The following is a 12,230-nucleotide window of genomic DNA, read 5'->3' on the forward strand; positions in this document are numbered from 1 at the left end:
CATGGTGATGAGTCATTTTTTGCTTGAACTATCCCTTCCTCTTGTGCAGAAACTCCATCAGCATCCCATAAAAAGTGCAGGAAGCATAAGGAAAAAAGTGAGAGGGAGGGAGAGACTGAAGGACTGGAGAGTGGCCCCTTCTTAGTCGAGTCATCATCACACAGCATGGAGAATGAGATATCTGAGTCACACACACATTCTTCCGAGCGGCTGCTCTGGGGATCTCACTGCCCTGGGCCAGATGGAGGGACGAAAAGGAGAGGGAGAGAAAAGGGGAAAGAGAGAAGTGGAAGATGAGAATAATATATTTAGAAGAAAATGCAATAGCACCGATTTGGCAGTAGGAGAGAGACAGGTGAAACCATATGCTGTTGCAGGCAAAAAATGCAATATGAGTGAGGAGCTTGGAGAAAAATAGCTGAAAAGCTAGTAGGGGTAATTGTAATTGTTTTGATGAATGCTTGAAGGGCAAACTCAGATTTATATGAGTGTAAAACCAATAATATGTTGTTAAGGTTAACACCGTCTTTACTGTCTAATTTCACTTAACATCACTGAAGTTTAAAGTCAACATGAAAATAAAGTTTACTTTCTTAATGCACTTTTCTAGGAATAAATACATTATTACTTTCAGCAAGGATGCATTAAACCAAAAGTGGCTATTAAGAGATTTATAATGTTGCAAAAGCTTTCTAAATAAATGGCAATCTTTTGAACTTTATAGTCATCAAAGAATCCTGAAAATGTCACTGTTTTCATCGTTGATAATAATAAGAAATGTTTCTGAAGAGTCAAATCAGTATATTAGAATGATTTGTGTGAATCACGTGGCACTGAAGACTGGATTAATTCCTGCTGAAAATTCAGCTTTGCATTACAGGAATAAATTATATTTTAAAACCATTTTTGTATGTGATGCTACCAGATAATACTGTAATACCATGGTACTTTGACATGTAATGTTTGGTACTTTCTTATTCAATTGTAAATACCATGGTAAATACTGTATGTTAATTACAGTATAGTGAAGAAAAATAGTATAGTCTTACCATCTGATGCATCACTGTACCGAAAAATGTGTGCCTGTCAATTAAATCAGTTGTGGTTTAAATGGTGCATTTCAAGTCCTAGCGGCTATTTGCTCAGTTGGTGCTGTTTTAATGAATTAACACATTTCTTTTTTGCCAATGTCTGTTGGAATGAGTGTGTTTATTCATTTGCTGAGCATCCGTAGGGGACGAGGGAGAGGATAGCCAGGCTTGGCTGGTTCCAGCTTTGAATGCAGCAGTGCAGAGAGTAGAACAGAGCAAGAGAGAGAAATGAAATGAAATATGCAGAGAAGCAACATGTTCTTCAGGCAATGAATGACGTGGACTCGCTCTGTCTGGAGAGCGAGCACGAGAGAGGCTGCGGTTTGGGAGGTTGTGTTTGGGTCTTTACAGCTGAAGCGTTTCTTTGATTTAACACTAATTTGCTAAACGAGCTGTTGCAGGGTAATTGCCCAGTTTGGAGAGTTGAGAGTGTGAGAGTATGGGGTGGGAGCAGTATTTTAGGGAAGAAACAGACGGGGTGATGGTAAGCTGTGGTGTTGTGTGTGTGAGTGTTGTGGGGTGGGGTGGTCAGATTTGGCCTACATTGAGAGGAGCAAACGTCCCCACAAGCAGCGGCACCATTTTTTCAGGGGGTACTAGTGTTGGTACTGGCTCACTCTGTACCCTAGACAGGGTGTGACATGACTACAGGGTGAAAAAGCACTTATCTACATGCTTTGTACAGTTTTGGGCACCATGAAAGGGGACCCAGGTTCAAGTCCCAACCTAACATGAAATTGTTGTTTTGTCAGGAAAAGAGCAATTTTTAAATTTTATTCCACAGGGGAAATATGGGGGTGCATGAAAGATGACAATTTTTGACTGTTGAACTGGCCAAATTTAGATTCAACACCTTTTTTTACTTACAGTAACAATACAAATGAATTAATAGCGTACATTTTTGGAAGTTTCTTTTAATATTGTCTTCATGGTTATGATGCTTTTACCCACAAGGATAGTAAAACATAAAATCACCTGCTTTGTAGAGAAAACTAAAGTCCATATATTAGTAACATATGCATACACAAGTAAATCATGTTAATATATTGAAAATGCTTTAAAAATATCAGTCTGTCTTTTTTTTTCCATCTATCTGTCTGCCATTCTGTCTATCGCTCTAAATGTCAGTGTATATCACTTAAACTATTGTTATATCTCTCTGTGAAAAGAGAATATGCTTATTTTAAGGTTTGGGTTAATCTTATAATTAATTTAGTTAAATATAAAATTAGTTTAAATATAAAAACAATAGAAATGTATTTTTGCTCATAATATGCTCATTCCGAAAGCTAGGTAAACAAGTGTATGTATGTGAGTATTAGGGGGAACAGATTTTAGGGTAAGAAACAGAAGGGGTAATGGTGATTGTGTTTGTGACAGAGGGGGGGTCGAGCTGGGGAAAGCCTCCCGTCCTCTCTCTCTGTCTCTCTCTCTCTCTCTCCTCTTCAAATGAGGTGAGCAGATGTCTGCCTTTCACCTGAGGGAGAAGAGATAAATGATGTTTCCTCTCCGGTCCTCAATGACTGACTCTCCTCTTCATCTCTCCAACTGTCATCTCTACCCAGATGCATCATGCTCATTCAAGTGTCCCCTCAAATTTTTGGTCCAAGTAGATTTGAAATCCTATTTCTTAAAATGATTGCAGGTAAAATAGGTTCTGAAACACTGGCACTTTCACTTATCTAAATTTGGAGAGTCCAGCTGAGTCTTACACGTACATAACAAACTAAGTAGCTAAAAAGTTTCTCTCTCTCTCTCTCTCTCTCTCTCTCTGCATCTTACTGTATCTCACCTTGGCTACAAAATGAGCCAGGACTGCAAAAAGTACATGACACCACTGTCTCAAACTATTTATGTACTTTGTTAAGTGCAGCTGGATACTTATATCTCTGCTTCTATAATTTCATCCCAAGTTTTTTTTGTGTCCTTATCATAATTAAATATAATATCAGATTTAATTTATTTACTTTTGGTTAAACATGTGGTACAAAATTAAATTATTACTACAGCTGTAAATATTTTTTCACCCAGCATTTTTTAAATATTTGTTCCTTAACTTATATTTCATATTTTGATTATATTACGTTTTTAAATATTTATGTTTCTATATTTATATGTGATGTATTTTTTATTTATTATGTGTACATTTGAGCCATTCTCATGATGTGATAAGATCGCCCTGCCAAAAAAAGTCATCATTAAACAGAAAAATGTGGTGCAGTATCGATATTGATGTTTAATGTGCAGTTGTGTGCAAATCCATATTTATACATATTTCAGTGATGCTCATTCAAGATAAAACTACAACATTAAAATTCTAGTGCAACCTGGGATTAAGTTCTTTGTTCAAGGGCACAGTGGTGATGACCAGCCTTCCAGTTGCTGGCCTTAAAGGTCCAGGTTGTAGGATCTGCCACTAGAGGGTGCACTACCAAAACAATAACAATCACGTGGTTTGATGATGCTAAGGAGCAGCGTGGAATGATGGGATTTGTTGTCTTCTACTCAACCGCTGACGGCCGGTTTCTACATCAGTAAAGGCGGTAACAAAGGGTAACTAACGTCATTGACAGGTGAATGCAACTGCCCCATGTCACTGTTTAGAATGGGAATTTTCTCATGATTAACAAGTAGTTGAAAACATTAGAGATATTTTTAGTAATCAGCTGGACAAAATATAGAACACTAGCCTAGTGGTTTTTGGATATTTTACTGCAAACATCTTACAAATTGTACCTTTAAGCAACAACAACATCTGAGCAGCATCTGATTCTAACAGATTCTTTAAATTGAGAAGCTATTTACAGTGATGGTAATTTCTGCACAGATGGAGCTTGGGGGGTGTTAATTGTCCCCCCAATTGCTCTTAGGTGGTGAAATGTGAAAATGTTTATTTTGGAGATGATTGAGCTTCTGGTTTAGTGGTGAGTTTAGAGCTCAGTTTCTTCATTTAGGATGTACTGGGGTGGTGTGGTGTTGTGGTTAAGTCTCAGGCTGGTAACCGCGGGGTAGCTTGACCATCACCATCATGTCCTTGAGCGAGGCACTTAACCCCATGTTGCTCCAGGGGGACTGTCCCAGTAATAAGCTTATGGTGCTTCTATGATGACATTGCGTGAAAGTCGTGGAAACATTACACTAGGTTTATGGTGAAAAATTATAACAAGCTCAAACAGTCAATTCATTAGCTGCCCCACAATAAATCTTTTTTCAATTGTTACATCCAATTGTTACAGCTCAGTCTGGGATAGATTTTGCCTGAAAAGGCAAAAATTATTGCTGTATGTGCTCAGATGAAAATGATCTTTAGAAAGCGTTTTCAGAGAGTGATGAATGGGTAGGAGAGGTTGTGTGGAAGCCCTTATATGGAGGTGATTTGTGCGTGTCTTATGCTAATGACTAACTGAAGCGCACGCTACCTCATTTACAATAATCTGGGTTCATCAACATTAGACTGATGATAAGAATAAATTTGTGTGTGTGCACAGCTGTTGCAAAGCCAGCAGAATTTTTTGCGGGAGCACCTTTGTTTTGACCTAGTGTGTGTATAAATTAACTCTGTTATCAGTCTCAATATACTTTCCCTCTCTTTTTCAGGCAAATAAATTGCGCACCAAGACTTTAAAGAACACGCTGAATCCAGTGTGGAACGAAACCCTCATCTATCACGGCATCACGGCTGCTGACATGACCACCAAAACCCTCAGGTACTGTACCACCCGTTTCCCATTATCCTCTCCAGCTTCAAGTATTTTTGGCTCTACTTGCACTTCCAATTCACCTTTGAACATATGGCTCTCTGTAAAACCCTGTGAGTGTCTCCGTCCGACGTATTAATGACAATGAGAACGCGTGAGTCATTTGTGTGTGTGCATGTGTGAATTTTTATTACTTTCAGGTCAAGTCAACTCTCCAGAAGCAGATTGGCACTCGGAGCACATTGTGTGTGGGCATGTGTGTATGAGTGTGTGTCTTCGACAGTGTGTAGTGGATGTTTCTGTGGTGCAATAACACACAATAACCTTAAGGTAACACCCACAATGTGGTCTAACCTTCTGTGTAGAGGTACGCTTCAATTTAAGCAATAAAACTCAGAGGACAGGGCGAGATGGGGCAATTTCTCTAGAAATGTAATAGAAACCCTTGTGATCCACAGCTGGGAAACAAACCTAGCAGAAGCTCTCATGGGACGAGAGAGAAGGAAAGATGAAGAAAGAGCGAAGCTGCTTGCTTTACTTATTCCACTTTAAGGATGAGAACATAAAAAAATTGAGTTTCATGCTGAAAGAGTTTTTAACTGAACCCCCGGTTTATCTCAGTGCTTCAATCCAGAGATTTTTGCCTCTGCAGTATTCAAAGTTATTGTAGAAATTTTGAAATTGTTTCACACAGAAACATCTTTTGTAGATTAAGAAAAACAATTAGCTGCATACATCCTGCCAAAAGTGTTTCTTGTGGTGAACATGGATTCTCGCCACTTTGGAATCCCAAAGGATGAGTTTGATTCAATGATTCTCTCCGCTCTGTTACGCTCTGTGACCATCATCCAGAAGAGCAGGTTGTTGGAGCCCAGGGCATAGATGGAGTATGTCACCACAGGCAGTGTCAGCACCTTGTCACAGTGACTATATCTGGGCTGTGACAACTGGCCAATCTCAAACCCAACTGCAGTAGTTCAATGAAGGGTGAGGCGAGAAGAATTCATATTTTATGTATAAAATCCCAAACATTGTAATGGAAGAATTGGAGATCTGATCCAAAGCTAGTAGTTTGGCATTTACTATATTTCCTCACGTATGGCCTTCTGTCTTTTTTATCATTAGCTTGTCTTTTGTCATGTGAATGTCATTTCCCTCATGAGAACAATGACTGCTGGTGACAGGCTATTGGCAGAAAACATTTTCTGAAGAATGACTGTGTTATCAATAGTGCTATTGTGCCATTATAGAAAAGTATCCTATGCTATTACCAGAGTTGTCATCATAATAGGTTTCACTGAAGCATACAGTATGTTTGTTCATTGTTCATTAGTAGGCAGTGTGTTTTCTTTTATGAGTCTAGCAGACAAATTTGTTTTGCCACATTTTAAAACCACCCTGACTCTGTGCCCTAACCAGATGTGACACTTTACAGCGTCATGTTTTCTGCTCTCACAAGAGTGAAAATGCATGATGCAATGATTACAGCCAATCAGGAGTTTGATGTTTAATATACAGTTGTGTCAGCTTTTCAACATTTGACAGTTCTGGATGGAGGAAGTAAATTTATCATAGTGAACTGATTCATGGTCAGTCTATCCATCATTCTATCATTCTAGCTATCATTCTGTCTATTCATTGTTTTAGTTTAGAGCTTTATTTATTCCCTTGGGGCAATTATTTCAGACTTTTGTAGTGCTTCACATATACACCACATACATACACAAATACTCAAAATACACCAAATATATATGAAAAAAATATATATAATTATCATATTTATCATTCTATCCATCCATCCATTGTTCTATCGGACAATCCATTCATCCATTGTTCTGCTGGTCAGTATTTCCATCATTCTAGCCAACCATCCATCCACCCATCCATCCATCATTCTATCGGTCCATCAGTCCATCCATTCTTTCACCATTCTGTCAGTCAGTCTATCCATCACTCTAACTATCCATCCATCAATCCATAGTTCTGTTGATCAATCCTTCCACCATCATTCTATCATTAAATCAATCTATCCATCCATCCACCATTCTGTTGGTCAATCTATCCATCATTCTAGCCACCCATCGTTCTGTTGGTCAATCAATCAATTCAACCTTCCATCATTCTGACTTTCAATTTATCCATCATTCTGCCGGTCAATCCATCCATCCATCCACCATTCTGTTAGTAAATCTATCCATAATTCTTGCTATCCATTCATCCATCGTTCTGTCGGCTGGTCAGTCAGTCCATCTATCCATCCATCATTCTGTTGGTCACTCCATCTATTGCTCAATCTATCCATCCATCCATTGTTATTCCGGTCAGTAAATCCAACATTCTAGCCACCCATCCATCATTCTATCGGTCCATCAGTCCAGCCATCCTTTCATCATTCTGTCAGTCAGTCTATCCATCATTATAACTATCCATCCATCCATCCATCCATAGTTCTGTTGATCAATCTTTCCACCATCGTTCTATCAGTCAATCAATCCATCCATCCACCATTCTGTTGGACAATCAATCAATACATCCATCAATCGTTCTTTCGTTCAATCCGTCCATCCATCATTCTATCAGTCAGTCAATTCATCCATCCTCATTCTACCCATCCATCCATCCATCCTTTGGTAAGTCTATAATTCTTGCTATACATCCATCCATCCATCGTTCTGTTGGCTGGTCAATCAGTCCATCCATCCATCCATCATTGGTCAATCTATCCACCATTCTATCATTCTAGCCATCCATCAACCCATCTATCCATCAATCCATCCATCCATCGTTGCAGCATCGTGTGGGGCAGTTTTAAAAGTGTTAAATGAAGTTAAGTGTACTGCACTCTTATTGGTAGCTGAAATCATTAATCAAATTAGCAAATGAACCACTTAATAAATGTGTGAAAAAAATTCAGAATGACGAGGAGTCAAGTTCTGCAAAAACCTGTTGAGCTTTTTTTGTGAAATCCTGTGGGCACAGGTTCTGCGTAGGTCTACCCATGACTCATCTGACTGTCAAGTTCGATACTGAATTAACACTGAATAGTACCTGTCTTTCGTATGTCCTGCATGCTGGTGACTTCTGTATGCATGCAAACTCTCGGCATAATCACTTTGACTGACATTAACAAGGAAAAGCTCAACCCCACAAGTAATAAATAGCAGCTTCAGGAAGAACTACAGGTTACAGGAAGTGGAGAGCACCTGTTATCCACCTCCTGTGTGTGCATATGTTTATGTGAGCATGTGTACACACCTGGCTGGAAGGAATGACTAATCAAGCCCTAGAAGGAAGCAAGAAGCCAACAAGATCATGATGTCAGTGTCATCTGCTTACGTGCAGCCTCTTGCACTCTCGCTCTTTTGACACCCACATTAACACTTCAGTTCTTCCTCTCCTACATTTGGGTATTTGTCTTTTTTTGTTTTGTTTTTTTCGTTCTATCTCTGTCGCTGACGTAAAAACCATCTGTCTTCTCTTACATTGTGCACTTTGCTTAAATTCCTCTTTTCTCATTCTGGTTGTTTTTGTTTCCTTCCCTTTATCTCCTTCTTTCTCAGTGTCAATACTAGAGGTTGACCGATAATGGGTTTTGCAGGTTTCAATAACTAAGGTGGAGAAGAAGCAAATTAACCCATAGTATTTAAAATTAATATACTGTATTGATATAAAAAAATGTATATGGCATATGTATATATTTATAACAGCATATTTAAATCTTTATTCATTTATAATATATAAATATATATAAAATATATTATTAAAAAAAACTGACTTAAAAAAAAAACTATAGCTTGTAACATGTAACTTTAACTTTATGCAATTTAGTTGAAGTCAGTCAGCAGTTAAACCAGTCAGCAATTATGCTGATTTAGGTCTATCATTATATTTCATAATGCCGTCCATAGAGGATTAAGGACACAAAACACTTTGATAGAGGTTTGTTTCAAGTCAGACATGAATTAAATTTATGATGCATTTCAGTGAGTCATGTTAATTCAGTAAGCATTCCTGCAGATTCAGTCAATGATTAAAAAAATAATAATTACTACGCAGTTGTGAAGTCTTTTGACTCATTAAATTGGGCTTTTTCCATCCATCCAACCATTAATTAAACACATAATTTTTAATTCAGTGCTCAGCTTTAATGAATCAAATAGACTTGTGAATTTCTTCATGAACCAGACTTTAGTGGCTGCTCTGGTTATTTGTTTTTACATGTACATCCTAGAAGACAAGGTAGATTGTAAGACATCAACTCACATACAGTATCATTTGTTTTGTCAAAATTAATACTGTGACACGTTTTATGTATACAGTAATCTAGTCTTTCAGATTGGCTTTTTAATTTCCGAAGTTATTTTGTCACCGATATTCATAAATAATTTTAGTTATATAACTGTGAAAAAAACTAACATAAGTGTTCATTTTTCCCAGAATCTGATGAATAAATGAATCAAAGACTTATGAATTATTTGTTCTTTTGAATGATTCAAAAAATTGCTCTGTAGTTGTGGAGAATTTTGACTCATTAGTTGATTAATTCATTAAAAGTGGCTCATAAGTGTAAATTCAGTAGTCAATTGAAATGAATCAATGAGACTCATTAAACTATTCATTCAAGAATCAGGATACACTCGCTGCACTGTTTTTATTTTTACATGTGCATCCAAAAAGACATTACAAAAGATGTTTTTTATTGTTGTTGAGGTTTTTGTTGTAATCATGTCTTAAATCATTATGAATTGTTCAGATTGCAACTTAGATACAGTGTATATATATATATACACATACACATACACACATATACATACATACTCGAGCCTCAGCTTCTTTTGACGTGTTCATTCTATGGCTGTGTGTGACACACCTTACACGTTCTGTCTTGGGAGTTGAGCTGAAGAGTTTTGAGTGCCATCTTTCTCTCTGTCTCTTGCAGGCTGTGTGTGTGTGATATGGATCGTTTAGGACGGAATGAGTTCATAGGTGAAATCAGGGTGGCCCTCAAGAAACTGAAGGAGGGAGAGAGCAAGAAATACTACATGGGCCTTGAGAGAATTGCACAGGTGTGTGTGTGCATGCGTGCATGTGTGTGCTCTTGTTTTTGTGACATATCAGGACACTACTCTGTATAATGACATGAGTATGACACAGGTATTACAAGGAGAGGGTGACTTATGACGACATAACCCATGTCCCCATTTTTCAAAACTCTTATAAATCATACAGAATAAATTTTTTGGAGAAAGTAAAAATGCACCAAGTTTCCAGTGAGGGTTAGGGTTAGGTGTAGGGTTGGTGTAGAGCCACAGAATATACAGTTTGTACAGTATAAAAACCATTACTCCTATGGGATGAACCCACTTTTCACAAAAACAAACGTGTGTGTGTGTGTGAGTCATTGTGACCATTGCGAGGTTATGGCCGTTGAAATTTGTACGATGCATAATTTAGTGTTTGGGCATTTGCTGTATTATTAATAACCTTTCTATGTTCTTACAGACTCGGGAGGGTAACAGCCAGGCAGTGGATCATGGGGCTCTTGTTGCAGAAGAGGAGGTAAAGATCCAATACTTTCCATCCCATATTTGAGACCTCAGGAAACTCCTTATTTACTCCCGAACATAGAACTCTCACATTCAGGTTACAATGAGGACAAAGCCCCCAGGATAAAAGGACCTGATTTTTATTCTCTCACAACAATAATTAGAAAGAAAAGCACTTTCTTGATCCCTTGTTTTTCACTTTGGACTGATAAACTGTCCAAAAAAATAAATAAAAGTGTTACGTTTATTATTTTGTTCAGTGTACATTTAAAATAAGTTTTAAATATTTTTCAAAGACACTAATGAGAATCTCTAAAATGATCATGAATATTTGCCTTTACTATTATTGTATATAGTGTTCTGTAAGTAAAAGTCATTTTCATGACATTCTGAATTAAATGAACCAAAAAACATCCTTTGCTCATGGAGTTTTAAGTATATACACTCACACTACCTTTCATAAGTCTGTATGCTCACCAAGGCTGCATTTATATGATCAAAAATACAGTATAAACAGCAATGTTGTGAAATATTACGATTTACAATAATGATGATTTTTCAGCAGCTATTTTATCTTTCAGAAATTCAGATGCTCAAAAATCATTTCTTATTATTATCAAAACGGAAAATAGTTGTGTTGCTTAATATTTTTGTGAAAAAAGGGGGGAAAACATTTATTTGAAATAGAATGTTATACATTGTCACTTTTGATAAATAAAATATCTAAAAACTGTCTGATCCCAAACTTTCTTATTATATTTTGATACAACACACTATTTATGCCTGTACTAATATTGTAACTGCTATATATATATAAAAAAAATGTAATGCAAATTTTATTACCCCCTCTGTATACAATAAGAATCAATATTTTTCAGTCATGTTTATTTTGGACTAAATGAACAATCACATTGTTCTTAAGGGGATGTTTAAGGCCCGTTCACACCAAGAACGATAACTATAAAGATAACGATATTAGCGTCCACACCAGCGAACGATATTCTGTGTATTCTAAGCGGTCGCGTGTCTGCTGCTTTAAATCCTCAAGCTCATTACAGCAGGATTGATTCTGATTGGTTGGCAATGTTTTTATCATTCATCAGAAAAAAAAATAGTTCTGAAAATGATTCCAACGGTATCGTTTCTCTGTGCCTTTAACGTTATAGTTGTGGTGTGGACTCCGCTATTCTTTAATATTGAGAACAGTTTTTAAGAACTATATCTTTATCGTTATCGTGCTTGATGTGAACGGGCCTTTAGCCCCATTGTGCTGTACTGACATATACTGGTTAATGTACTATTGTTGGTCTGAATATTGATCTTGTCTGTCTGTCTTTCTCTGTTTCTCTAGCGTGGTCGTATCCTGGTCTCTCTGATGTACATCACAGAGAAGAGTTCTCTGATTGTGGGAATTATTCGCTGTGCTCACCTTGCCGCCATGGATTCGAATGGCTACTCGGACCCCTTTGTCAAAATGTGAGTCTTCTTTCACTTTTTTTTTCCCAGAGTGGACAGTGCCAAAGTGACAGGAACTGATAAAAGAGGCAGATGGGGTCACATTAATGCCTATTCATGTCAAGTCTGAGTTTTTGGCATTGCACAAGCATACACTCTAAAAAACGCTGGGTTGTTTTTTCAACCCAACTGCTGGGTTGAGGCCGTTGGATAGGACTTTGGGATGTTTTAACCCAAGTTTGGGTTGAAAATAAGGTTTTAAAAAAAAAAAATTTAACCCAGCGGTCTGGGTTGAGGACGCGGACGTGAAGGAGAGCACGCACGTCACGTCAAGATCGTACGTCTCCAGTGCGAGCAGCCGCCATTTTCTCAGTGTGATAGAAGCGAGAAGCGAGTGAAAGACTATGGTAAGTAAATATTCAAAATGTAAAGTTATCTTT

The 12,230-nt window shown here is 37.5% G+C and overlaps 1 protein-coding gene across 1 annotated transcript in view; it reads left to right on the forward strand.

The window, feature by feature from the left end:
• The window catches only part of LOC113077625 (double C2-like domain-containing protein beta), a 42,187-nt gene that overhangs the window by 5,974 nt on the left and 23,983 nt on the right, over positions 1 to 12,230 (forward strand). The window contains exons 5-8 of the mRNA XM_026249941.1: positions 4,689 to 4,798; positions 9,729 to 9,855; positions 10,292 to 10,348; positions 11,687 to 11,811. Of these exons, the coding sequence (XP_026105726.1) occupies positions 4,689 to 4,798; positions 9,729 to 9,855; positions 10,292 to 10,348; positions 11,687 to 11,811 (419 nt within the window). The remainder of the gene's footprint in view (positions 1 to 4,688; positions 4,799 to 9,728; positions 9,856 to 10,291; positions 10,349 to 11,686; positions 11,812 to 12,230) is intronic.

The sequence above is a fragment of the Carassius auratus genome, unplaced genomic scaffold, assembly GCF_003368295.1.
Source record: "Carassius auratus strain Wakin unplaced genomic scaffold, ASM336829v1 scaf_tig00022917, whole genome shotgun sequence".
Taxonomy (NCBI): Eukaryota; Metazoa; Chordata; class Actinopteri; order Cypriniformes; family Cyprinidae; genus Carassius; species Carassius auratus.